Genomic DNA, 27,548 nt, shown 5'->3' on the forward strand with positions numbered 1-27,548 from the left:
TTCTGAAACAGTTATCTGCAGTTCTTGCCAGGGAGATGGTTGGTATAGGAAACGGTTATAAGCCTAATTCTGACTCATTGAATACTACAAGGCAACTTGTTGAGACAGTTTGTGCTTAGCAGGGAACTAGTGACTTGTGGTCGGTTTGAATTTAAGAATGCTAATTACTTGTCCAATCAGAAAGTCTCTAAATCTTTTACCTGCTGCTACACAGTCTACGGAAACAGCCCGTGCGTTATCTTTCAAAGCAAGACCCGGATTATATTCATCTCGTGTTACAATGTCCCGTATTCGGGTGCTTGATATGTCTACTACTTTATTGATAATCTGTGTAGCCACCAGAGCTTTTTCTTCTCCATTATCACAACATGTAGTGAAAAGAAGGTTTGGAGCATAAATTCAACGATAGGTAGGATGCAACAGAGGACGAGTTTTCGTAGGAGATGGACAGAAGTGGATGCGCTTTGATACCATCACCGCCATGGCTCCTCACTTCGTGAATTTCGTCCCAGGAAACAAGATGACCAGCTACCCTGTTTTGATCAGCATAGGATTCAGTGTATCTTAGTCGATTGCTAACAGTAGTTTGCGTTGGTCTCGTGATTTCTTTTGCACAGGAAAGGATGATGAAACGGGCGGAAATGGCTGATCTTGAAATGCACGGTGTGTGGTTAGTACATTCACTATGAAGTACGGGTGCTTTTGTATGAATCTTTAGGCCTTCAGGTGTGCGTTGATTGTTTTGGAGGCGATTTATTGTCGTCTAGGGTACAGGCAAGACGATTTATGTCTAGATGGTTTTGCGCCTTGCTGGTCAGGAGCCAACTTTTGAACTTCCTGTGCATTTAGCTCCACTGCTAGAAGGCAATTTGTTTCCCCCATGCTATTGCATTGATGTTTTTCTTTTGACTTTGCAAGAGCGCACCAAACCGTTGCTTGTGAGGGTGTGTATTGGCTGCATGAAATACGAGTTCAAAAAAAAAGAATGCAAATTCAGTGGAAGATCTCAAAGGATTCCTTCTTATTGAGTCATGGTCATCAAGAATGCATGCGAACAATCTTTACCAACTAAACCCCCACCTACCACATCCCACAGGTCAGCAGATTCAGAGCATATGCCGCTGGAACCACTTCTGTGGGAGGGAAATCAACAATCAGCAATTGAAGTGGAAGAGTTACAAGGACAGAGAATTGAACAAGATCGTTTGGAAGAGGTACAAGAACGAACTGAACAAGGTCATTTGGAAGAATTACAAGAAGAGGCTCCCAGAAGGTCAACGAGACTGTGCCAACGTTCGGCTCACCATAGTGTTATCAATATGCTATCTAGATAGTATTGACAGTCTTGCAAGGGGGTGTTGTGTATGCTTCCATACATCCAGCGTTTGCATTAGAATGACTAGTTAGAATGACTATTTATCTTACAGAGCCTATGTAAGTAAAGGTGTGTTATTAGGAACACCACAACTGCCTGGTACAATCTCTGAGTTCTTCTCCATATTGCTTTAGCCTTCTAGCAGTCACGTGAGTATACGATGACACTTGCAAACCTTTAGCCCCACCTTTCAGGCACTGCACAATGCCATGTAATCCTTGTAATTATGCTTGCTCTATGCTTGATGCTTGTCAGTACCAATTATGCTCAATGTAATGCTCATTTAGCGTACGCAGGCCTATTACTGAGTAAGAAGAGCTTCTAAGCTATAGGAAGGTGCAACAGTTGACAGCAGTAATGGACGATTCGGTTGGTTCAATGTGAAAGTGGGGTTGTGTGAATGATCATAACTAATCAGGGTAGATGCTTGCAGTTGCATTTGTTCTAAGTCCCAAGTAGTCTTAACATTCTGGGTGGTTCTGAATTTTGGGCTAGATTGGGGATATATTTTCCATCTGATTGACCATACTCAAGAATCTCTTGACATCAGCAGTGTTTTCAGTTTGTCCCTGTGCAAGATGTTCTCACTTTACCTTTGCTAACGATCAGCTCGAGCAATTAAACAGAGGTCCTGCTAAATTTGCATTTGTCATGATTGAGTGTGACTTTGGCATGCTGAAGACATGTGTTTGAAGCAATACCTCCCAAAGGGAGTAATAAAGGTGCTAAGAAGAGCAGAGTCTTGGCGAAAAGAATTTGCCAAATGTCAGAGTTTGAGTTTTGTTAGGAGAATATTGTGGCTGTCGACTGCAACAGTGTTAAAGTGTTCTCCACCAATTGCATCTTTTGAATCTCTCATCGTGCCAGATTGTTGAGGTTGGAGAGGTCTACACACATCTGTACTGTACCATTATTTTTATGTAGAACAACTATTCCTGGACACCAGTCAGTGTTGATGTCGATTTTAGATCACATGTCGTTTTCCTATGAAATCTTGCAGTGCTTTTACTTTCTCTATCAAGGTAAAGCTTTTGTCTGGGAGCAGAAAGTGAGAGCGGTTGGATTTGTTTTGCAAACGGATAGTGTACGAGCTCCTGTTGAAGTTTTCCCATGTCCAAAAACTGTGACATAAACTAAATGATGTACTTGTCTGCTGTATCATGAAATAGCCAATGAATGACACGATATATAGTTTTTCGATAACTGATTTGCACAACAGTGGTGTATAGACATCCAGTAGAGTATTATTGTGCCTTTTTGAGTATTTTATGGTAGACTTTGGAAGTGTTCTTGTTCTTAGGCACTGGAATGACTGCTAGAGAACCTGTGTCCACTTTGAATTGTATTTGTGTGTGATCTACTTCTATGACATCTTGCCATAGGCTGCCCCAGTCATCAATAGTGAGAGGGTAATGTGTGTCCTCAACCTCTAAAGCCTGTAGGCTCTCTTCTTACACCAACTGAACGTTTGAGCGAGTCAAGCACATTGCAGCAAAATGACCAATTCTGTTGCACTTGAAGCATTTCCTGTTGCTAGCTCGACATTTAGAACGACTGTGACTTGGCTGGTGTCTGTCTTGACTGGAATATCCACTTTGTCTATTTGTAATTGTGATCGCTTTGCAGACTCTGATAGTTCAAAGCGATCTATTTGTTCTACCAAAGAATCTCAGATACAAGCACATGCAGTCACAAGTACATGCAGGCACAAGCACTAACCCAAGCACAACTGTCCAAAAACTAATTACATTTATCTATACACATTATAAAGCCGTAGTGTTTGTGTGTGTGTGTGTGTGTGTGTGTGTGTGTGTGTGTGTGCACGCGCGCATGTCAGTAAACTCTCGAATAATGCGGTGGAGAAAGCAATCGAACTGACATTCTTCTGCTCTTTCACTCTGGCTCAGTCTGTGGCCATTGTTGGATCGTGGGTTCCCTCTCAAGGAGTTGACTACCACGTCAAATCTCACAATGGTGACAGTAGTAGGACTTCGAATTTTGACACATACGATTCCCATTCGCATGCCACTAGAGATGGTTGATTTCTCACCAATTGAAACTACCTGTTTCATGCCTGGGTTTTGCTCTAAGACTATCGGTGGACCAAGTGTATTGTCTACTACTGGTCGGAAGTGAGTCATGAATGAGACATGTGTTGTTATTACAAAGGCAATCAAAACCATCTGGCTATCTTCTTACTGCAATCATATTTACCAAGAAGGCAACGTTATTTACACAGAGCATACACATACCAGCCTCTGTGTGTGTGTGTGTGTGTGTGTGTGTGTGTGTGTGTGTGTGTGTGTGTGTGTGTGTGTGTGTGTGTGCAGTGTGGAAAATAGGAAATTACTTTGGCTTGGACAGACTGAGCCTAGGTAGGACATTCTTGTATGGTGTTACATGTATAACTGAGTGCCTTCCTTACTGCAGCCATTTTGCATGTAATTTTGATAACCAACTTTCAAGGGAGGAATTGTGTTAAAGGCAGCTGAGATTTTCTCTGAATAAAGCATGCTAGGAGGTACATAAGTTCATGAAATTAACAGTTACATGAATGCAAAGGCCATCACGTGCTAAGAGACAAGGTTTACAGTATCAAATGCGTACGTTTGGATGGTTTGTCCAAACACATCCCAGCACGGGTTCAGTATTTGGTGGGACATTGTCCTATGTCCTACCATTATTTTCCACACTGGTGCTGTGGTGTGTGTGTGTGTGTGTGTGTGTGTGTGTGTGTGTGTGTGTGTGTGTGTGTGCGTGTGTGTGTGTGTGTGTGTGTGTGTGTGTGTGTGTGTGTGTGTGTGTGTGCATACAACTAAAAATTGATTTACTAACAACTAATAATCTAATCTACTCGTGCAGAAATCGGGATGGTGGGCTAGTATATATATTTACCTATTGGTACGAAGTGAAATATATTGGATACTCGATTGTTATGTGTCATATGCCCCTCCATGATGGGCAAGCGGGGTCTTTACCCCATCTTGACGCCGACCTACCCGCAGGGGAGCCTAGCAGGGTACATGTTTCTGTGTAGTCTTCACGGTGATCAATGACTAGCCAATTTGATATAGATTGCAGGCATTACAGTGACCGCAAACTAGATCAATTACCACCGGGAAAGCGCTGAATGTCATTGTCAACTGACCGTTCGCCAGACCACAGAAACTCCCTAATGACTGAAACGAGTCATAGTCTCATGGACAAAGCTAGGGAAACATGAGAAAGAAAGGCAGACGAGTTTTATCATTTACTGTTGTCACTGAGGTTTGAACCCCCAAACCATGGAGTGGTAGCCATTGTCACTACTCTCTGTTCACGTTGACTTTGCGCTTTGAAAATCTGTAATAACTTCTGCGCAATAGGGCAGACAGTGACGATCTTGGTATCGTTCGAAACTGCAAGTTCCTGGATTTTCTATAGTTAGGGTAACGACAACATATGTATTGCACAGGTGGTTTGATAAGACTTTTGCATATCAAGAGTCGTTAGGGTTCTTAACTTATTAAGAAGGTTTGGTCATACAACAAGAATGCTGCTAATGGAAGAAGTAGCCAATTAGCAAGGTCACTAAACGGTCTGCTGCCTTGACATCAACACACAGTTGCTCTTGTTTCGCAAGTAGTTGCTTGATGTTTCTGACTCCTCTTCTCATTCTGCTTTGTCTTGATAGCCTGCGATTTTCTCTACTGTTACCTAACATCTTTGTATTGTAATATGACCTCTAGAGTGTACAGTTAATGGGATATCACTTAACATCTGAGTGTGGTAAACAAATACAGCTGCATCATTAGTAACTTCCGAGCGCAAAGTCAACATGAACAGAGAGTAAGCCACGGCTTATTATTATAGTGAAAATCACATGGTCATGCGTTATGTGCACTTAGCACATGATCATGTGCCTCTATCATGTCAATCAGCTGTCACGGTCACACCCCAATTACAGTGTAATCTTGACGACTGTTATTGCAATTTTCACCAAACTGTATTGCGGATCCAATAAAGTTATGACAAAAACAAAATTTGTCAGGACAACCAATTTAGTCAACTCCATCCTTTCTCGGTACTTCCAAAGGGTATAATATGTTGATTGGTCTCATGAGAGTCGTATGATTTGGACACAACTGCCTTGCAGTCTGTAAAATGTTGTCTTCTTGGAAATACAATAGGGAACTTTGCATCTTACTTCAATTCAGCCTTTGCAAATGCCCATGACTTAATTTTCTCTTATAAGGTCAAATTTATCAAGGTATAGATTTGTCTGAAATTGTAAGCAATGTTTCTTGCGTTTCTCTACTTGCGAGATTAGATCCTCAAAATAGCTCTGCTGTACTATGTATTCCCACGACTTTCTTGACGTTCTGATTTCTTTGGCATTTAGTGGTCTGAGCCTGTAGTTGCTGTCTTCAATAGTTCTGTCAGTAGAAGTCGTTGTGTAAATTGTGTTCGATAATCTTCCTTGACTCGTTTCCGTGAAATGATTTATAGGGAGCTGACAACATAAGCATGTTGAGTATTTAGTTTCATCAATAGCTGTTCTTGTTACTGTCCCACTTGCGGCAAAATTGGTAGGCTCTACTAACATTATAGTCTTTGATCCCTTTGTTTTCCATTGAATTTCTTGCAGCAGTTCTTGAGGTATTGTAAGTACTGTTGGTTATAGGCTAGCATTCTTCTAAGTATGCTAATCACATAGGACCATTCCTCCACAAACTGCCGTTCTTGAGATCAGGCACTAAGTCACCTTTGTGATGTGGTCGGCTGGATGTTGGTCTGAAGAAATGTATTGAGATGGGTGAAGTTCTTTGATTCTGTTCTCCACGAAAGTTGACAATGGTTTACTAGTTTTATGTAATGAAGAACACATTCTGAATAAGTGAATATGACAAATTTTTCTATTGGAAATTTTATTGTCGAGTAACAAAATTTGTGGATCTCATTTCAACGACTACAGCAAGTAGCTCTAGCCAAGGTAGTGTGATACTGTTGCCAGTTAGTTTTGATGTTTCATGCATAGATATGAAGCCTTGACTGGGGTAAGTTGCATCTTTGCAAGCAGAAGATTGACCCTGATCTATTACTGTCTTTGATACTTACATATACTGCAGCACCAGAACTGTTTATGGAGGCATCGCAAACTGTAATCAACTGGTGAACTGACTTCTCAGACGCATCCATTGAATCAGAGTATTTGAAATCTGCATATTGACTTCAACACTGTTGCAATTCTTTGCCACTTACGTAGCTTCTGTGGTTGTAGTGACTCATCCCAACCAGTATTTAGTTTCCATAGATGTCTTAAAAACACCTTTCCAAGAATGTTTATAGAAGATATATAAGTCCCAATGGATCGTATATTTATATATAGCTTGTAGAATTTCTCTCTCAGTCGTGGCAGCCTGCATATGATGTTGTTGAGACTTTGAATATTGAATGACATTATCTGTAATTTTCCATAATAATTCCAAAATCTTTCCTATCTTTTCTTTCATTCATTCTCCTTTTGGCAGATTTTGCATAAAGGCTTGAGAATTAGACTAGCCCTCACCCACCTTATGGGCGGTAGGAATTATGTATAGATATAGTAGCTATACCTAAGCGGAGAAAACTTATAAATTAACTTTCGTCATTATTTGGCACATACCATACACTTGTCTTAACGCTAGGTATATATTGCAGTCTAGCCAGCGCATTTTGCACTCTACACATTCTTTGTTGTTGTATTCAGAGTTGCCCCCATCTCACAATCTCTGCATGTAGGTCCACGTGTTGCTCTAGAGACAAACACGCGCACATGCACACACACACAGCTACATGCACAAAAACATGCTTGCACACACACGCACACACGTGCACGCACACACACACACAGACTCACACAGACGTGCGTGCACACACACACACACACACACACACACACACACACACACGTTCTCAAGTCAGAGTTCTGTCTCCTAGCATCCCACTACCTATGCTACATGCACGTCATGCAGCGAAGAAGACTCTCTGGCTTATACTTCGACTGCAGGAGGCACATGGCGTATAATGGTTGGCGCGCGCACATCATATCCGCATACTCGCTTAATAATTGAACAGACAAACTTTGGCGCATCTCATTTCAGACTGCCAAAGTCTCATTTCTGGCCGTCAGAGGCAGCCCATGCGAAATCTGACTCAACCATTCCTTTTGGACGGCCTAACTCAACGGGTATGCCACATTTCGTGATGATTGGAGACCGGCGTTGTGTCAATCGGCGCGTTACAGACATCCAGACAGACGTGACCCATTCTCTTAAATTCATTAATGCTCTTCTAATTATTGCCTTGGCATCTTTGTACTTCTCTCAAGTTTCTTCGTAAGTGTTGGCTCCTATGCATACCTTGTCTACATAAATGTTAGAAAGTATGTCATGTGCCAATTGTGATCCTTCCAAAATACGATAATTCTTTAGTGTTGCTTCAAGCAGGAAGGGACTGCTGATGATTCCAAATGGAACTCGACAAAATCCAGAAAACTTCCAGGTTTCCTTCAGTAGCTATCGGTTTTGTATAATGTCTCAAAAACAAAAGAACCTCGTAACGTCTATGTCTAGTGAATTTCAATCTGTAGAAAAACATTTTCAGTATCTGCCAAAATTCCTATACACTTTGTGCAAAATCTAATGAGGAAACCACAAAGATTTGATAGAATAATTGGTCTTCTGTATAGACAGTCATCACAACAAGGTGCACCCTTTGGAGCTTTGGCTGATGCATCGTAGACAATTGCCTCTTAAGTTGTTGCCTTCGTTGATGAAATAACAGCATGATGTAGTAGATAGTACACTCGAAATCCAACTTCTGTATCTCAACTGCTCTTTTTATAATTCCAAGGTCCAACTGTCGTTGAATCATGCCGTTATAGCATTGCAAGAGATCTTTATTATTGTGCCATTTTCCAATCAATTACCTCAGTGTTCTGTTAGCCAGTTGGCAACACTGTGCTATATATATAGGGATACTATATATGCTCTATATACTATATCTATTGGGATATATACACTAAAAAACGTGTATACTGTGGATCGATAATACCTGCAGTTTCTAAGCTCCAGTAATTATGTAAGTCAACATATCGTGTAAGTTAATCATAAGACCCAGAAAGGAAGGTCATTCCTGTCAAGCATTTTGTTTTTGTTGTCACCAGCAATGAATGATTGTCTCCGTCTTTGTCCTTGTCCATTTCGATATCTGGATACTTGCCAGGCAATATATACCCAAATTTGATTTCAAAAGTAGTATCCCAGAAGGACGATATATTTTCTCACCAATTATTAGTTTCCAAGAATAGTCTACTCTAATAAGTATGTCAATCTCTGCATTTTCTACCTCTGTGTGATAGAATCTGCAAGGTTTTCATGAGAAAAGGAACATTAGTATTCCAAATCAGAGGTTTGCAATAGTCGTCTTGAGATAGGTTTTGTTATCTGTTTCAGCTCATTAGCTTCCATTGGCAATCTGGATCCGCCTTGAATAGCTACTTCAAATTGAACAACGTATGTGTTTAACTCCTGAGATTGCTTGGCACCAAAGGTAAAGACTATCTATGTTTCTCTTCTTTGGTGTTTTAATATTCCAATGTCTTTGCCAATTTCTCTGTAATAAATGTGCATTGGCTCGCACTATCCAGTAAGATTCTGGCTCGTTTATTTATCGAACCATTTGCATTGTGAATGACTGCATTTGCAGCTTGCAACAAGACACGCTGTCCTGTTGCTCATTTTGTTAATGTATTTGTGACAACCTTCGACTCATGAAGTTGTTGCGGCTCTTACACAATGCTGACAGCTTCCAAATCAGCTTTCTTTCTACTTTACGTTGTGAACCTATTGCTAGATTGTGATGCCCTATTCAGTGGCATAGCTCGGCTGCACTAAGGGATGGGGGCTCACAAATCTCGAATAAAAAATAATTGATGTGAGTACATTATAATATTACACTTATACGCACACACATTGCTCAATGTCAGTGCACAGCATATAAATTAACAGTCACTAACTCAATGCCTATCATTGTACAGTATTCCTTTAAAACTGTTTGCCATTATGTATACGCATGATATAGTAAGCGGTGGTCTACTGATATGACTTTGCCTGAGATTGACGGTGGATCGATGTCTTCTTCTCTCCTGCTAATTTTGTTTGGCGGTTCGCCGAAACAAAACCTCAATAATGTCTGCTTCTTAGACTTACACGGAAACCGAGATGCAGAAGACATCTTGGAGAAATTGAAATCTATGGCCATGTGTGCATGTCTGGATGGTCGAGGGTTTGTCCGTGAGCAAAGCCATGTACATGACACGACATGACACGAATTCTTTGTGACATGTGAGCAACATATGTGTGGCCTCGGAATCCCCAAACTGAGCGGAAGTATCACGCGGCTCTGTCGAGAGCTGCCAGACGATGGGAAATAAATTGCTAGCCTGTGGGGTCTACGTGCAACCTTTGAACAGGGGCAGCTACGCCCCTGCTATTGTGTTGCAATGTCAACATGATTGATTCTTTATTTTGGGGCAGTCCCTGACTGTGTGACGCTGGCGAAAACATATAAAACATCTTCCTAGACTCGATCCTCAATTGTTGCTTCCTGTTGAAATTGGTGTTGTAAAATTCAGTTCTCATTCTAATGATTTTACCACTAAAATGCATGGAAAAGGAGTTCCTTTCTTGGTCACATTGCATGCAATCGAGAGAGATGGTTGTTCTCTATTTGCTATTGAAATGGCAGTTGCTTCCAACGAAGATAGCATGGTTTTTTGTCCTTTGTAGCGCCTTGCTAACCACTGTATGAAGGGTGTTTGTGGAATTAGTCGAATGTTGTTGAGCATTCTCGTGTATCGTGACATAATGCTGTAATGATTTCCGAAGAGACTCCGTCTCGACTATCCAAGCATCTGCATGTTGGTGTCTTTCTTTCCTCCAGCTCTGAACTAACGACATTGTGAATCTTAGAAAGAATTTGATGTACCAACATTCGTTGATTGTTGACATCTTGTCCTTGTGCTTCCAGTTGTCGTAATTTAGTTTTGATATATTCAAAGGTGTGTCGTGTTTACAATAATTTGCTTGAAGCAACTGAAATTAGATGCAGTGAAGCATACAATGAATCAATAATACATTCCCGTCGTTCGAAGTATCCTCAATGCAAGCTCACATGTCTCGATCATTAGAAACTGCATGCGTGTGATTCCTGTAAAATGGTCACTTCTTCACCCTTGAGTATCCGTTTCAAGTAATTGAACTTTGATATAATTATTGATGGTAGATCCTGCTCATGTACTGATGACACAAACATATCCCAGAATTCTTGCCATTGCAGAATATTTCCATTGAATGCCTAACCATAACCTGATGGCAACTATACATTCATGCTGGACCATGGCCAGGCCGAGATTTCTGTTTGGTGTTGCCCTTAACCAAGCTCCAGCATAAAGAGAAGCTATGGTATTGATCCTTGCTTTGTCTCTGATGCTACACCCTTGTTTTCATAGCCTGCAGTTGAATTCCGTCAAGGTGTGACTGCAATGGTTTTTGTGAAGCAACAGAAAGATCGGGAAAAGTGGCTGGAAGAACACTCGATAACTGCTGACAAAGCAAATCTTTCATCACAACTTCTCCCTGAATTTCAACCATATCCACTGTAGAAGTAGAAGAAGCATCATCTTATCCTGATGACAAAGATTTAGAAGAATAGCCTACTAGCTGATTAACAAGCTGACAGCTGCATTACAGCTACCAACAAAAGCAGCAGCAGCCGAAGATTGAGCAGAACGCAAGCCAATACCTCCTAAACGTATTGGCAAAGAAGCTTGCATTCATGCCAAGTTTGAGATGGAAGAGCGTGTTATATAGCATAATGATCTTTGCATCCCGAGGTCAAAAACGATAAAGTTGGTCTCTGACCATGTGACTGGGAACTGTGCGAATAAGATTGTGGAGTTTGCAAATGCTTTGGCAACTTCTTAATAACTGAATTTCCACTTGTGGATTGTAAGATCTAAAATTAGTTCCTACGCCTCCAGAACTCTGTCCACTTTCTTGCTAAAAATTTTTGCAAAGTAATCGCTAGAGCCAAGTAATGGTGTACCCAAGAGCTCTATTCCTGCATTACAAGAAGACCCAGTTCTAATTATCTCAGCGGGAAAGTCATGAAACACAATTGGTCACCAGAGTGCCAAAAATTTGTATTTTTCTAGGTTCAGTTGAAGGTTAAAGGCTGGACCCTTGGAGATCATAAGACTCAGAAAATTGGAAACAGAGCCTTTCTTAACAATGAATGTGCCGTCATCAAGATACCAAATAGACAATTGAATGTCACTCGTGTTTCCGGTGTCGTCTGAAAGCTCTAGAACAACAAGGGAAAAGAGTAGCGGACCTAATGGGTCTCCTTGTTGGACACCAGCCATAGAAGAAATGTGGTTTTGGCCAAACCTTAGCTCTCCTGCAGATTGATAAGACCATCTATTTCATGTAAATAGATCTGGTAATTCTACTTGCAACGCTGCAAGAAAGATTCTCTCTGACATTCATGGAAGGCGTTTTCATGTCAATTTTTAGACAACACAGATCCTCGTTTAAGGATTCTTTTGAATAAATGTCCGAACAGAATGTATAGCGGTCTCTGGAGCACGTTTTGCTCCAACTCCCACTTGGCCATAGGGTAAAAGTATATGTGGAAGACGACTAACTAACCTCCTTAGTACTTCTCCAACATCAATAGTGGGCACACCGCCGCATTTCTTCCGAAGAGCTATGAGCGGTGCACCAACCAACCAAAGAGCAATGGTCTATTCAAGATTTCCCGCTAAAAGTTTGTTTACCAAAATAGTCAGTTGGTCAAGACAATTTTGTGCATCAGGAGAAACATTGCACACTGTTGCATCAATCCGATGTTGTGCTCGAAGTTTGGAACCACCTGGACTTGTGCTTCTAGGAAATGCTTTCAGAGACAGTATTGCAACAGAGTCTACGGTCAAAGAAGATGGACAATTGATAGAAAGGTTAGGTAGTGAATGGCTAGGATGTCTTTTCAGAAGTTCCTGAAATTCTTCAACATAATTGTTCAAAGCACAACCAAGAGAACTCTAGCACTGCATGGCTTGACCGTAACGACCGTGTTGGATAAATTCAGAGCCCTTCCAAATATTGTTACGTTTGATAGATTCAGCATTTGGTGAACAGTGGTCGTTCCGAAAATTGCATACATGTCTAACATCGAATCTTGCTGATTCCCATAAGTGAACTAAGTCACCATCTTGCCATTGACGAAGACGAGTAAAAATCAGAGAATGAATGACAGCTCTCTTCTTCTTTCCACCACAATGTGGTAAATGTAATACAAAAACATGAATAGGCGAACAAAACCCCATAAACCATCATAGTGAGCATTGCATAATTATATATAATTATATATATACTAGCCCTCACCCACCGTATGGGCGGTAGGAATTGCGCTAGCACCTAGATAGTAGCTACCTAGGCGAAGAATTTGAACCTTCTGAAGGTTTCTTTTCGTAGATTAATAGAAAGAAGGCTAACGCTAATTACCGTTGAGTTTTATTGCGCTAGCATCGTCTTCTGTGACAGGAGAGGCTCAAGTCTGCTGGGAGAAAAAAACGGCGTCTAGCATCCTACTTTCGTTACAACGAGCTCTTCTAAGGCCTTAAACACTTGATTCCTCTATAGTTACTATTTCCGTTTAGTTTTCATGCAGTTTTCTTGCAAGATAACTGAGCTACGGGTAAAATTCATTTGGTGTAGGCTGAGCTTAGCGCCAATGACGTACAACCTGGCGCTTGCTCCGCACATATTCCGCGTTTTCTCCGCTACCAAAGCGACTGTTAGCCTGAAAATAGCGCAGCATGAAGTTTAACGTAAAGCCTACATTTTGAGATCAGGTTGTATTCCCTTTAATGTACAGAGAATATGCAAGTATACATTTAGGAGTAAACACTCTAGAAGAATGTGCAGCCCTTGTATTGTATGATGACAGTAACTATTAAATGTATTGAAGCAAACGGAAAAGCGGTTTGTATTCAGTTTAAATTTATGGTATAGGTGCAAATACAATACAACATACAGGGTAGTGTTTGAAAACTGTGATGAAAGGGAGAGTGGCCGGTCCACCTCCCCTCTACCAGCTCTTGCCAGTCTCCTTTGCAATACCAGTCCATCTTGCCTTTGCTGCAAATACATGTACCTTTCAAGACGTGTTGAGTTGATCCAATTTTTGACGAATTGTTTCAGACATATTCACAAATCTTTAATTTGAACAACTTACTCAGTTGCCGCTAATTCTCTTCGATATTCTACCTCGTCCGCAGCGCAAACTTGTCGTGACTGGAGTCTTTTTCTCTATCGTAAAAGGCTGGTTCACAAAATGCGACGGAGAGCAATCAGTTCCGTTCCGTCAAACCACATCAAAGGCGCCGCTGGAGACGGACGACGGACGGATTGCTTGATTTCTGTTTTGTCCGCTCCGTCGAAAGTTGAGGTACCGCAACAGGAAATGACTAGGTACTGGTACCCAATCAGCAAAATGCGAAACGTAATCATGCAGCACGGGAATGGGTAGTTATCAGAGCGGGACGTACACGTATTGTGAACACCACGGAGAGCTGTCCGTCATGATCCGTCACGCTCCGTCACGTCTCCATGGCATATTGTTAATCCTGGTCGATATCGTTGTTGCTTTCCTAATCGTAATCCTGATCATATTTATTCCACACCCTGATCATTCAAAACAATATATTTGTTGTACCAAAGAAACTCGAGCACAAGCACATGCAAAGCACTAACCCAATCACAACTCACACTAACTGTACAAAACTGAATACAACCTACTATATGTAAATAGTGAGAATCACATGATCACACATCATGAGCACCTAACATGGCAAAAATCTGTCACCGTCACACCCCAATTAATTATGACAGCAGTCATGAAAGCTGTTGGTTGGCAGTCTAGCTACTACTATATGGCTTGAGATTGCATGCTTTAAGACAGTATCTATAAACTTCAGGCGGTAAAATACATCACTTAATTTGTTAATTTGGAATACAGTTAAATATAGGACGACACAGAATCTGTGTCTACCACTGATGTGTACAATAGTATACTTGATCTATATTTCTTCTATGGTGCAAAGTTGTATTAATGACAAAGGCATGTTTAAATACATTGCTATTTTTATTATGATAGTGCAAAGTCTCTTAATAGTTGCTGCGGATGCATACACGTATATACTAACGATTATTAGTAATAAATTGATTAGCAAAAACAATATGTATTAGATATATAGATGATAGAAAATTGACAATAGACTACACAGAGAATATTTACTTTCTTTGTTGCAGAAGTCAAATTTCCCCGTGAACTGGAAGCTTTGAATTTTCCAGTATTTTCTGGACGACAGAAAGAACTGAACGAAATAGAAACAAAGTTGTGGGGAGAGAAAGAGAAACGTTCAATCATGAGACGAATATTGGTAAATGTTATGCCTCAATTAGTCTTTGATGAATTTAAATATGGTATAAATTATTTTTATTTTTGATAGTTTGTGTCAGGTAAGGGGGGAGTAGGAAAGACACATCTCATAGCAAAATACGCTCAACAATGCAGAAGTTCTTACAAAGGTGGAGTATATCTCTTTAACGCACAATCCATTCTGTCTTTCCATCAATCGCTCAAGATTAACGTGAGTCAATGAACTCAAATTTATAACAATTTATACATAAATATATTGTGTAAAATTGTATTTTAGATTGCTATGACTTACGAGAGATCAGCAGAATGGGATTTACTATCGGAGTACAACATTTTCCTGCGGCAGCTAGAACAAACCGGAAATGTGTTAGTCGTGTACGACAGCTGCGACAAATTGGAAGTTATCGAAACACTCTTACCGACACAAGCTAAACATATTCATGTCATCGTGACGACGAGAACACGTGGCGGTCACGTTCTTCTCGATGCCAATCGTGACAGAGTCGTTCACGTCGACGTACTAGAACCGAATGATGCCGTCGAAGCTCTCATGAAATGGAAAGGAAACGGGGAAAGCGTTTATGACGTCGACGACGATCTCAAAGAGAAGTCCGGTGCTGAAGTTCTAGTTAATCTTCCACAGATTGGTCGCCTGCCATTGGCTATTCGTCACGCTGGACTATATCTAAGGGAGAAGAAGATTAGTTGTGACGAATTCGGAGAATTGCTTGATAACAGAAAAGAAAAACTGAGAACGATAGGAAACGATGTGAAGGAAATTGTAAAATATTGTGGCTTGCAACATGTTGCCAACGCACTCGAAGAGGAAGGGATGGCGAATGTGAGAGACTTTGTGCAAATTGACTTATCCCGACTGCAAACGTCATTTCGCATAAGACCACGTGAACTAGAACAGCTCGGAAGAATGAAAGAGAAACTGAAGACAGCGACGGTTATGACGTGGGACATGCAGATTGAAGAGATAATGAAGAATTCAGACGCAACGATCAGCGCAATACTTGAAATAGCTTCTCTGATAGACGGGAAAATGATTAGTAAACGTTTGCTGTTGAAGATCGCTTTTAGTGAAGATGACAATGACTTAGATAATGAGAGAAAGATGAATGAGGCCATTTCTCGTTTGTCAAACGTTTCTCTTTTAAACGATGGCATCGAGTTCAGCATGCACGGTCTGGTGCAACAGAATGTCGTGGAAGCAATGATGAGAGAAGGAACATTCGCTCGTCGACTGCGTTTACTTTGCAAATGTCTTGTGGACATGCTGCCTCGTTCATGGGACGGCGTTGTGAGAAGTTTGAAGGAGAAGAAAGCGTTGGATCTGGTCGATCACGTTTACGTGCTTTCTTCTCATATTTTTCAATCGGAGCAACTGGACGAGGAATGTTGGCGATTATTACAAGTATCCTGCTTTATAGCAGGTGCTTATGGGCATCTGAAGAAAGAGGAACATTTGTGTGAAGGAAGACTTGCTTTAGTCAAACGTTTGGATTCACAACAAATGGACAAGAACAAGCTGTTAACTTGTGAGTTGCAATATCTATATTATAAACTGTTGTTTTGATGGTAGGATTGACAATGTTCTGTTTGTATCGATGTAGCATTGATAGCAGTGGGTGATGTTCGCATGAAATTGTCCAATCCGCAGGAAGCCGAAAGTCCGCTGAAGGAAGCGTTGGAGATGAGTAGAGAATGTGGTGGTCAAATAGAACCAAGAATTCATTGTACAGGTGCGTGCTTTATGTTTGTATGATTGTAGCGTTTTCAAGTTTGAAACATAAACAAACCAAGCTAATTTATAAGTTAATGCTTTTATTACACGAAGGTAAGGCCACATATACTTTTCACGTAACCCTAACCGACCGTCTTGGAGGTTGCCTTGAAGTTTTTCGAATATATTTCACGGCACGTGTCTTCGAACATGTCAATGCATGTTCGTTTTATCTTATTCCTGTCGCGCACAGTGCGAATAGGTACGAGGCTATAGCTATAGTAGACACAACATGGGCCATGCCTGCATAGTAATTTCTGTCAGGTTCTTTATATCTTTCGTTTCATCGTTATATTAGGATAGTATGTCGAATTGTCGTCGTCTGTGCTGAAAGACATTATTCGTCAGACCGATGTCTTTGCAGACAGCATCACATAGGACTTTGCTCTCATCTAGTGCGAGATGGACGGTGATGGACTGCATTTAGAGTCTAGTGCTGGTAGACGCCCAATGAGCTATCATGTATTTTTTTACCTTGGAGGCTGCTACGGCATTGAGAACTTGTCAGCAATTAAGTTCCGAGTAAAAGTGCATGCATCTAGACGACGTGCTGATGCGGAAGGCATCGTAGCAGCGTCTTCCCAACCACCTACACCTGCATTGATTCTGGCAGTACAGCCACCGGCAGCGTCAGTTGCTGACGCCGTATTGATCACGACTGCTGACCTCGTATTCCCTGTTCGTGTCTGTGACAAAAATAAACCGGTAATGGGCATCGCACACTGCCATTAGAACAAGCGAGTGTTCTCCCTTATAGTTTTAATACAATTATCCTGAAGAAGCGGTAGCTTGTATAGAGTTGTGCTTACCATCAATAGCTCCAACACAGTTAAGAAAATTCCACTCTTACTTACTTGAATGTGCTTTTATATTCAGACCGAAGAGCTTGCCACAGTGCAACACAAGCTTCGTAATAATGTGGCATACAGTCGCACGACCAACTCGGAAAGCTGAACGAATAGGTTACTAGGGAGTTACCGGTTTGCAAGATAACGTAAAGTCAAAGCCAATCTGCAAAATAGAAGGAGTAACTTCTAACTGCTATTTTACTATGACCGACCAAACGACAGAAAGACAGCAGAAAGACATACACAAAGATAGACCAATAAACAGACAGACAAACAGAAAGAGAGACGAAATGACCAACAGACTGACAAAGAGACAGATTGACCAACAGACAGATGATCAATAATGAAATAAACGTGTATATGTCGATACTTTTCTTTTGGTGAGATCTCCTCCCGATGGACGTTCTGATATGATTTTATTTTTATTAAAGGAGCACTTCACCGCTCTGCGTATCTCTGACTCCGCCCTCGGTGCAAAACGTTTCTGCATGGTCACACATCAAGTTAGAAGTTTGGCGCTATTTCAGAGCAAACTTACCAGGGGAGCATTATGCTAAGGATAGAAAACAAAAACGTACGAGGCCGTTTTCCAAATAACGTCCAATAATTGTAAGATTCGTTTTACCGCTTCGTGTAAACTTTGTTATTTGTTTATGCGAAAGTAAATCGTCCTCTGACTCACCCTAAATCGACGGCGAAAAGCACACATACGGCAATGGTTCGGCTGTAGAATGACGACACTGTGTGTCACGTGATTATGTGCCGTGACGCACGTTTCCGTGTGTTGTTCGCATCACGCAAGTCTTTTTGTACTGTAGTATGGCCTTCAATCGTAAACATAAACAGAGGAAAGGGTGAAAGTCCTAGCGATTGCATTTCATTCAAGACGATTAAGTGGAGTCTACAACATACGAACGGCCGAGTCGCTTATGAACTGTAACTTGTTCTCTTTCACTGTTAGAGTGGTCTCAAGCTTCTAGACCCGTTTCTTGTGTGCTCTAGTAGTTGGCCTCGGAGAGCAAAACCAAAACAGTGCGCCGCACAACATAGCCAGCGTTCGGTCTGCAGCCCAAGGCCTTAACGTACGTTAACGTCTACAGCGCGTGCGTCACTCGGTAAAGTGTTCCTTTCAAGCAGGAGGTACCTTTGCTACCTGTACACTAAAGGTTTAATTAAATTCTCTGTTTATTGGACATCCGCAAGTAGCGGAAATGGTTGTCTGCATCTTGCAGCCTCATTTCCAAGAGCAGATTCTGATGCTCTCCCTGGGGTCTGTTGAAAACGTGGAACGGAACGCATAATGAGGGCCCTTATATGTATGTGTATCTCAAATATTGGAATAACCCCCCCCCCCCCGTATAATTTGTGCGCGTAATATCTACGTTCTGCCCACGCCACATGGCTTCCAACGGCGTACGATTAGCCATCAATATCCAACAGATACATACATACATACATACATACATACATGTATATATATATATATATATATATATATATATATATATATATATATATATATATATCAGGAAACCGATATACTAGAAACAAACAGAAACATACATATCTAAGATCACATAGAAGCACCGTAGCCTCGGCCATGTAGCGTCTCTTCAAAATCGTTCTCCACGGTCTGGGATGGTACCGCCTCTTCTTAATATATTACGGTTGGTCCTTGGACCAGCATTAGTGTTCAGTTTCATAAATGCATACCTTTCAATTACGGCTGTAATACAAGAACGACAAAGAAGTCTTCCGCTAGAACATCATGTCGTATCCCACTGCACTGGTAACTTTGTGTTTACTGTAGCTACGGTTTTATCATTTATGTGTTAGTAGGGAACGCGAACGGGATACTAGGAAACACTTTCTTGTACTAATCGTGTTGCGGACGTGATCCGCATGTGTCTGATCGCCGCGAATTCGCTGCAAGTCGCTATTAGTCGCCGCCGCTACGCCGCGAATTGGCGATGAAAATTTGCGATGCACGCATCCGTTATGACTCGTCGCAGATTCGATGTGACTTGCCGCGAAATCGCGACTAAACCTAAGCCCTGAATTCACCGAGAGAATTTGTTTAGTAGAAGTACGTGAACAAGAAGTCGTTGAGCACGCAGCTGGCTAGTGTAGATGTCGAACCGTTCGACAAACGGCTGGCTCTAGATCTGCTACTAGAAGCTGTCGTTACTGTCGTCAGCGCGAATACAAACCACAACGTGTAGGGACGTAATTTTGCGTGAAGAGCGCAATACAAGTCGTCGTTTGTGTACAGTGCTCTTTTATATACAGCAGATCACTACCACGCCATGCTCGAGATGTCTTCGTTGATTACATCCGTAATGGGAAAGGTATGCATTTATATGCATTTATGAAACCGAACACTAATGCTGGTCCTAGGACCAACCGCAATATATTGAGAAGAGGCGGTCCCATCTCAGACCCGTTTTGAATCGGCGCACGCGTCTGGGAGGCCGAGGCCAGGTGCATGATCAAAGCATCCAGCAACGTCTAACTAGCTACGCAAGTCGTCATTAAGTTACATATTACAGACCATGTTAATGCCTGAGACGGACCCCAATAATACAAGACGAAGATTACTGTACATCCACGTCAGAACTACGGGAGCCATCCCTGAGACTAGAAGCACTAATCGAAATCTGCACATACACCTGAATAAGAGAGACAGAAAGCAGAATTAATGGCTAATCATACGTGACACGTGCTATCGGAAGTCATGTGGCGTGGGTAGAATGTAGGTATAGTATGCGCACAAATTCTACGGGTAGTTCCAGTGTTCGGGATACACATAGATATACGGGCCGTTATTCCGCATTCCGTTCCGCGTTTTCAGCAGACCCCTCTCCCTGTTCTATGCGCTCGCGTCGCTGAAAAAATGAGTCTCACCCATGTTCGGCGTCGTCGTCGTATCCGGGCTTCTCGTGCCCTTCTAATACTGCAAGGGCAACAGAAGCAAGCCCGTTTCTCCGATGGTTAAGAGCACATGTTAAGAGGAATTCAGTCCGTGAACTCTTTTTTAACACATTAAAAAAGACTTTTTAACAAAATCCGTGTTAAAAAGACTTTACCACCGACTGAATTCTTCATAGCTTGTGTTATAACTTTAGTCTGGTGTTAAAAGAACAATGCAGAATAATTTGCTGGATCACTTGATTAGGTGTAAACTTTTTTAAACGCGTGCCATGCGTTCAGACTGTCTTCTTTAATATACACTGTTAAAATCTGTTAATTAGCGCGCGTTAGACGTTAGACACATGACAGCTTCTTCGAACGTTGATTACGCGTTACGTACAGTAATTGAACTCGGTGATAAATAGGTTATTATATAATAATAATTTTGTCCGTGCTAGAGAATGCGTTTGAAACGCTATACTATAGTTCTTTCTAGCGCGTTCGTTGCAGAGTTCGAATTTGTCTCTATAGCTCTAGTGCAAGTGTTGTTGACACGCGCACATCGAGCTACCCTGGTCTTGTCGCAGTATCCAACACAAAGCAGGAGCGTACTACGCTGATGTGTAGCTTGCTATTTAAGTAGATTGTGTAGCTATAACTGGTTCACGAATGGAACTCCTAGAGCTCATGCACCTTATTCTACGAAGCAAGAGAGCGGATGTCTGTTGGTTACCTACAGTTCAACGAAGAAGCTGCCATTTTGCCTAACGTCTAAAGCGTGCTATCTGACTGAATTTAACAGTGTACATTGTTAAAACAGTCGGGGCGAATGGTACGATTATTAAGAAAAGTCTAGACCTAACCAAGTGATTGACGACACTATTATACATTGTTCTTTCAACGCCAGAGTGAATTTAACGGTCTTTATAACGTCCGACTGAATTTACCGACTGAATTTAACACGGATAGATGTGTGTCGTGTTAAACTCATTCTGTGTTAAATGAAGTCTGTCGTGCTAAAAGAAGCACTTCGCCTCTCCGCGCATCTCTGACTCCGTCCTTGGCGCTAAACGTTTAAAACGTTTTATGGTCACACTTCCAAGTTGGGAAGTTTGGCGCTATCTCAGAGCAAACTTGATATCTCAGCATTATGGTAAGGTTAGAAAGCAAAAACGTACGAGGCGGTTTTCCAAATATCGTCCAATAAATGTAGGTTTCTTTCTCCCGCTTCGTGTAAACTTTGATATTTGCTTAGGCGAAAGTAAAACTTGCTTTCGCATCTCTGACTCACTTTTAATCGACGGCGAAAAGCACACATACGGCGATGGTTCGGCTGTAGAATGACGGCATTTAGTGTCACTTTTGTATGTGCCTTGACGCAATTCTCCGTGTGTTTCTCTCGTCACTCAAGCCCTTTTGTACTGTTGTATGGCCTCCGTTCGTAAAAAGAAATAGAGGAAATTGCGAAAAACCGAGCGATCGCAAGTCGTTCAAGGCGATCATGTGAAGTCAGTCTACAACGTTCAAACGACTGAGTCGTTTATGGACTGTAACCAGCAACACAGCAAGCGTTCGGTCCGCAGCCCAAGCCGTTAACGTACATTAACGTGTACTGCGCGTGCGTGAATCGGTGAAGTGTTTCTCTAGATTGCGCATATCTCGATGGCTTGTCACTGACGCTCGTCAAATGGTATTGTAAATGGTACAGTGTCATCATCAACGTTTTGACAGCGTCCTCGTTCGCTGGCGTCGCCAGCGTCATATTGTAAACCAGGCTTGAGAGCCAGTGCAGTACACTTACCGTACATCGTGCGGTCCATTGCTTGTGCGTTGTAGAAGATCAACGGTCGCCATGTAATACTTTTAATTTAGGTATGCATTGTAAAAAAATTAATGTAGACTTTAAATTAAAAAATAGAAAAAATAAAAAACATAAATGTATAATTAAAATTTCCAACCGACCGCGATTTTTTACTCCATGTTACACGAAACGAAGAATGTTTCTGTGCATCCTAGATATTGCATGTAAATTGTTGACTAGGAAAAATTGTATATATTCGTTGATATCAATTTCTTACAGCTCTGACTTCCATGGCTGCTTGCAACAAAGATTTGCGTCAGTTTCAAACAAGTGAGCAGCTCTATTTCGAAATACTCAAATTTGTGGAACAACAAGGATTAGGACAAGAATACGTCTCTGTCGGTACACATTCGGTTTCTGTGTCCATTAATCGTGATAATAATTGCAAAATAAAATTGTTTCTATTATCTACCGATTGTAAGATTGTTTATAACGAGTTGTTGTTGTGCATCTCATATTTTTATTTCTCTCGTTGTTCAATGTATTTGTATTGTTCAGTTCTGAACGATCTGGCAGTGACATACGATAAGTTGGGCAATATATCTGCGGCAATAGAGAACTATGAAAAGAGTTTGAGTTTGATGAGAAAACAGTCAAATGTCAATCCGTTGAACCTCTCTACAAGTGCGTTTAGTAACTACAAGCGATTGTGTATTATTACTGTCGTTTAATATTACGATAATTAATTAATTAATTTGTTTTCCAGGTATCACGAATCTTGCATCTCGTTATGAGCAGAATGGACAACTTGAGCGAGCTGTCTCTTCTTACGAAGAAGGGTTGACAATCATCAGAAAGGAATTACCGCCTTCTCATCCGTCTTTAGCTCGGGGTAAGGTTTGTCTAACTTACAGCACAAAACACGTTGAATTATAAAACAATTCATCATTTTCACTTATCAGCTGCAATGCATTCTGTCGACCTAGAGAAGTACAGTAGGGAAAGTGCATTCTATTATAGGATGGGAACGACCCATTGAGTTAGTTGTGTTATATTGCATGTTGATGCTAATTATCGCACCAATTTATTATACAGTAGCTGATGTAGGGTTTGACAGACGAGGGGCGTACACTTGGAGTGCGTGCGTGTCTTGTGAAGCTTAATTATACCGTAGACCATCAGTATGCTATAAGCTGTACTTAATAATCCGCAACAATAAACTTACGCGGAAACGACCTCGACCATTAGATTTTACGCTATCGATTGACTCGGATATTTTACTAATTTATACTCAAGATAAAAGGCTCCAAACGATGTGTTTTTATTATTTCATGTGTTGTCGTTGCAGTAATGAGTCGTCTGTCTTCTTGCTACCGTCAGCAAGACCGGAGGGATCGTGCGATGCCGTTGGCCAATGAAGCCTTACAACGGGCATCATCATCGTTGCCCATCAATCATGCCGACTTGGGCGAGTGTACGGACAACAAGCACATTCTGTAGTTTTTACAATAGACTGGTCAATTACATCATGTATAGATTTGCAACAAGTTGCTTCATGTCATGACGAGTCACGATTGTATGATGAAGCTATTCGATTGTATGAAAGAGCTGCAGATGTTTTCAGTCATCATCTGCCCGCACGAGCAACATCTTTGTCTGATGGTGCGTCCTAGTTATTTCTCTTTGCATGTTTTGCTATTCATGACGTCAATGAAGAGAGAATAATCTTCTATCCTTTAGTGAAACATAACCTCTCCCTCGTCTATAATGATATTGGACAGAAAGACAAAGCGGTGGAACTCATGACAGAAAGTCTTAACATCAAGAGACAAACTTTACCAGAGAAACATCCGGATATTGCTAAATGTTAGTATTTGTTACTGTTGGTTTGCATTGTGTGCTGTGTGTAGTTGATGTGATGTGATGATGTGTATTTGTGTAGCTCTCTTGACGCTTGGCGCCATTCTTCGTTTCAATGGATATTTCGATGAGGCCGTTGTGCATATTGAGTCAGGTCTGTCTATTCTACAAGAAAAATTACCGACTAGTCCGTTCATAGCCGATGGTAGGAATGGATTGCATTGATGTGCTACTTGAATTTGTATCTCAATCAGACAATCATCATCGTGTTGACTGCAGGTCTGTATAGTCTTGCATTCATTGAAACGACACGAAACCAATTGGTAGAGGCTCATGGACACGTCACTGGATGTTTACGTATACGCCAACAGATTTACTCAAAGAAACGCAGAAAGATAGTTGAAGGTAAGAGAGTTGATCGACACCATGAGATAGTCTGTGTTTTCAACATGTTTGTGTGCGTTTGCTACAGCGCAAACTTTGCTGCGCGAAATCGACAAGAAGAAACAATGCTCTGGTTTCACCCATGGGTCACAATCAACAAGAAAACGATCGAGAAATAGCTTTAGTCATTTGGTCAGCGCTTTGTAATTAAAAAGCAAGCTATTTCAAGATGTTAAATAGTAAATGTGTGGATAAAGAACTGCCATGTCGGACAAGAACGCGATTCGCATTTGTCTCTGTGCTAGGAATAAAGGTTGTATGTCATAGAACGTGGTGCACCCTAAGATGTTCTCTTGCTCTGCTTCATTAGGACACAACTTGAAATCGTGGCACGTTTTCAAGTTTGCGTGGGTGTTTCTGCGCTTGCGTGGTGAATCGTGAGTGGGCACCATTAATGGCAATTTCCACATCTCAACACAAATGACTCACTACGTCATTTCAAATCTGATAAGATTACTACGACACCACCAAAGAGTATTTGCTAGAGTGAGTTTCCATCATTTAACATATTATAGTTTTAAAAATTAAGGTCTATTGTCCTGTAAAGAAAATCACCGAAATCAATCAATTATCGTAAAAAGAAACCAATATAAACAGAACCCAACCTACTGGAGACTTTTCTTACAAACACATGGCCTATCAGGATAGGGCCACGTCATATTAAACCGGCACAGCCGGTGACGTAACGCTGTCGAACCAGACAAGAAACACATTCAAAGTGACTGTCTCACCTCACGTTGGCCACCATGACTGTGCAGCAGTTTCCTCCAAGTGAGTCTTTCAACAACATCCTTAACTTGCTGTCTCTGTACGGCACATGAATAGCTTTTCTACTTCCATCCAGTCTTCTGTTCGACTAACGCATTGATGCAGTTGCTCAGAGCAAGAACGGATCGATTGAATTGATGTTAGCATCCTCTCTTAGACGCATTCCACGATTTGCGGTCATGGTAGCACGTTCTGACCAAGCCAGATCAATGAGAGACAACTGGCTACTTTGAACTCCATGACAATCCTGATGTACAAGGCTTTTGTCGAACAACTATCACCTAAAACATCAAGAAGCAATATTATAAGCAAAAACACAATACAAAACAATTTTGAATAAACTATAGTAATTGTTGTGTCCAGATTGTGTCATCTTGCATGCTCACTGTTAAACCTAAGCCTTATATTCGATAGACTTGTTTCACTAATACGTGAGGTTGCAATGGTTTTCTTCATACAGGACACAGGAGTACACCATGAAATCAAACATCTAACTTACAAGAACTGTACACGATTGTCTATCATCACAGTTAGGCTGGAGGGTCCAGCTGGTTTGACCCTATAAAAATTGACCAGCAGGAGACATTTCCTATTCAGACAAATCATCGTCCCTTCATCCTCCAAGTAAAGTGCTATACATGTTTGTGCATCCACGATTGAGATGACTGTTGCTATTGCCTCCCTGCTGAATGACTTTTCAGAGATGACTGTACAATATTTATATAAATGCGACAAACGTGAAAGTTCTAGAAAGGGGAGGGTCCACTGGCAACTATTTATAGACACAGCTACAGCGTACTGTCTAATTTGCTTCTGTAGCTACGTGCCACAACACCTCCTTGCCAGGATTGAAGGTCGTTCATCAAACAACAATCAATTACAGATCCAACCGCTGCGGAGGCTTCCGCATGCGCGCTGAGCTCCGTCGGTTATGAGCTCCATACTCGTCTTTGGTCGGTAGTCGAGGATTTTTTTGTTTCGTTAGTGCCGAAACTTCGTTCCTCGTCGTATGGCGTGTGCTCACATTGGTTTCGACAGATCTTTCACTACCTCGGTGTAACTCCGCTTGAAGAACATCTGCTATTTCCGCAGAACATTCAAGTGGTGGCTTGGATATCTCCTCATCTTCGACTGAGGCAAATCTTGGCCGAAGTTGCTAAATATGTTGTTTGCAAGTTGGATCTTTGGGAAAACTCGCACGTTGACCTTTATGGCTCCCAGTCTTTTAACGATCACAGCAGGCACCCAACGAGGATCTTTATCTCTTCTTGGGCCACAATAAAGCGCAGAACAAGGCGTTCCAACTGAATACTTTGGTCTCTCGCTTGCCACTCGTTTTGCTTTATTGACTTCCCTGTTTTGCCGTGCTTGTAAGTCATGGGCTGGCGAATGGACTAAAACATCAATCAAAGCTCTGATCTTCTTCCATTTAGCAACTCATTCAGACTGTATCCACTAGCCAACGGGGTCCTCCTGTACTGCATAAGAAACTTTTGTAGAGCAGCTTTCGCTTGCAAACGAGACTTCTTCAATGAGTTTCGGAAGGACTGTACGAGTTGCTCTGCCGCCCCATTTGTCTCTGGGTGATACGGTGCGCCTGAGAAATGGATGATTCCTCTTACTTTACGCCATTCTCTAAATTCTCCAGAAGTGAAAGTAGTAGCATTGTCAGTCACAATTGCGTGCGGATATCCAAAATGTGCGAAATCTTGCTCCAGTAAGTCTGTAGTGGACTTTGAAGAGGTTGAAGTTGTCGCACGGATGCACGGATACTTAGAGTAAGCATCAACTAGTACTTGCCAATTAGAACCCATGGAGTTGATTGCGTGATCTACGTCCACTCTGCTCCAACGTTTTTCGGGTACCTACCATCCACGGATGGACTGGTGTTTTGCTTGGAACGTTTTGACGTTCTGCGCAATCCATGCAGCATCTAGTCATCCTTTCAATTGCCGCATCAATTCTAGGCCAGTACACTGCGGAGCGTGCTAGCTTCGTCATCCGTTGTATCCCACCATGACCTTGGTGTAGAATACCAAGAACTTGCTGTTGTAACCTCTCTGTTATTACTAATCTCGAACCGTGGAAAAGACATCGTCTGTTGGTTGACAATGATTTATGTAACTTTCTAAAAAGTTGACAACATATACAAATTTCTTGCTTTTGTCAGTTTTTTCATTTTCACGATCAGATGGCCAGCCATCCCTGGTATAACCTATTACAATT

General features: G+C 41.5%; 1 protein-coding gene across 1 annotated transcript; it reads left to right on the forward strand.

Annotated features, from left to right (window-relative positions):
• Nucleotides 1–1,115: 1,115 nt before the first annotated feature.
• Nucleotides 1,116–25,736, forward strand: LOC134188483 (uncharacterized). Its single transcript, XM_062656647.1, has 18 exons — nucleotides 1,116–1,273; nucleotides 2,300–2,423; nucleotides 3,002–3,070; nucleotides 11,613–11,745; nucleotides 14,773–14,903; nucleotides 14,973–15,113; nucleotides 15,180–16,446; nucleotides 16,522–16,650; nucleotides 22,530–22,652; nucleotides 22,809–22,934; nucleotides 23,017–23,142; nucleotides 23,599–23,724; nucleotides 23,787–23,912; nucleotides 23,991–24,116; nucleotides 24,193–24,315; nucleotides 24,390–24,515; nucleotides 24,583–24,686; nucleotides 25,686–25,736. The coding sequence occupies exons 1-18, from the start codon at nucleotides 1,116–1,118 to the stop codon at nucleotides 25,734–25,736; spliced, it is 3,309 nt and encodes a 1,102-aa protein (XP_062512631.1).
• Nucleotides 25,737–27,548: the final 1,812 nt, after the last annotated feature.

Source organism: Corticium candelabrum, chromosome 13 (assembly GCF_963422355.1).
Source record: "Corticium candelabrum chromosome 13, ooCorCand1.1, whole genome shotgun sequence".
NCBI classification, from domain to species: Eukaryota; Metazoa; Porifera; class Homoscleromorpha; order Homosclerophorida; family Plakinidae; genus Corticium; species Corticium candelabrum.

What these genes read in the sequence shown, in the direction of transcription:
- LOC134188483 (XM_062656647.1), top strand. Translation starts at nt 1,116, where the DNA reads ATGCCGCTGGAACCACTTCTGTGGGAGGGAAATCAACAATCAGCAATT. An exon ending in CAAGAACAAGCTGTTAACTT is followed by an intron (nt 16,447 to 16,521) that starts GTGAGTTGCAAT and finishes GTATCGATGTAG; the next exon opens with CATTGATAGCAGTGGGTGAT. An exon ending in TCATCCGTCTTTAGCTCGGG is followed by an intron (nt 23,143 to 23,598) that starts GTAAGGTTTGTC and finishes TTGTCGTTGCAG; the next exon opens with TAATGAGTCGTCTGTCTTCT.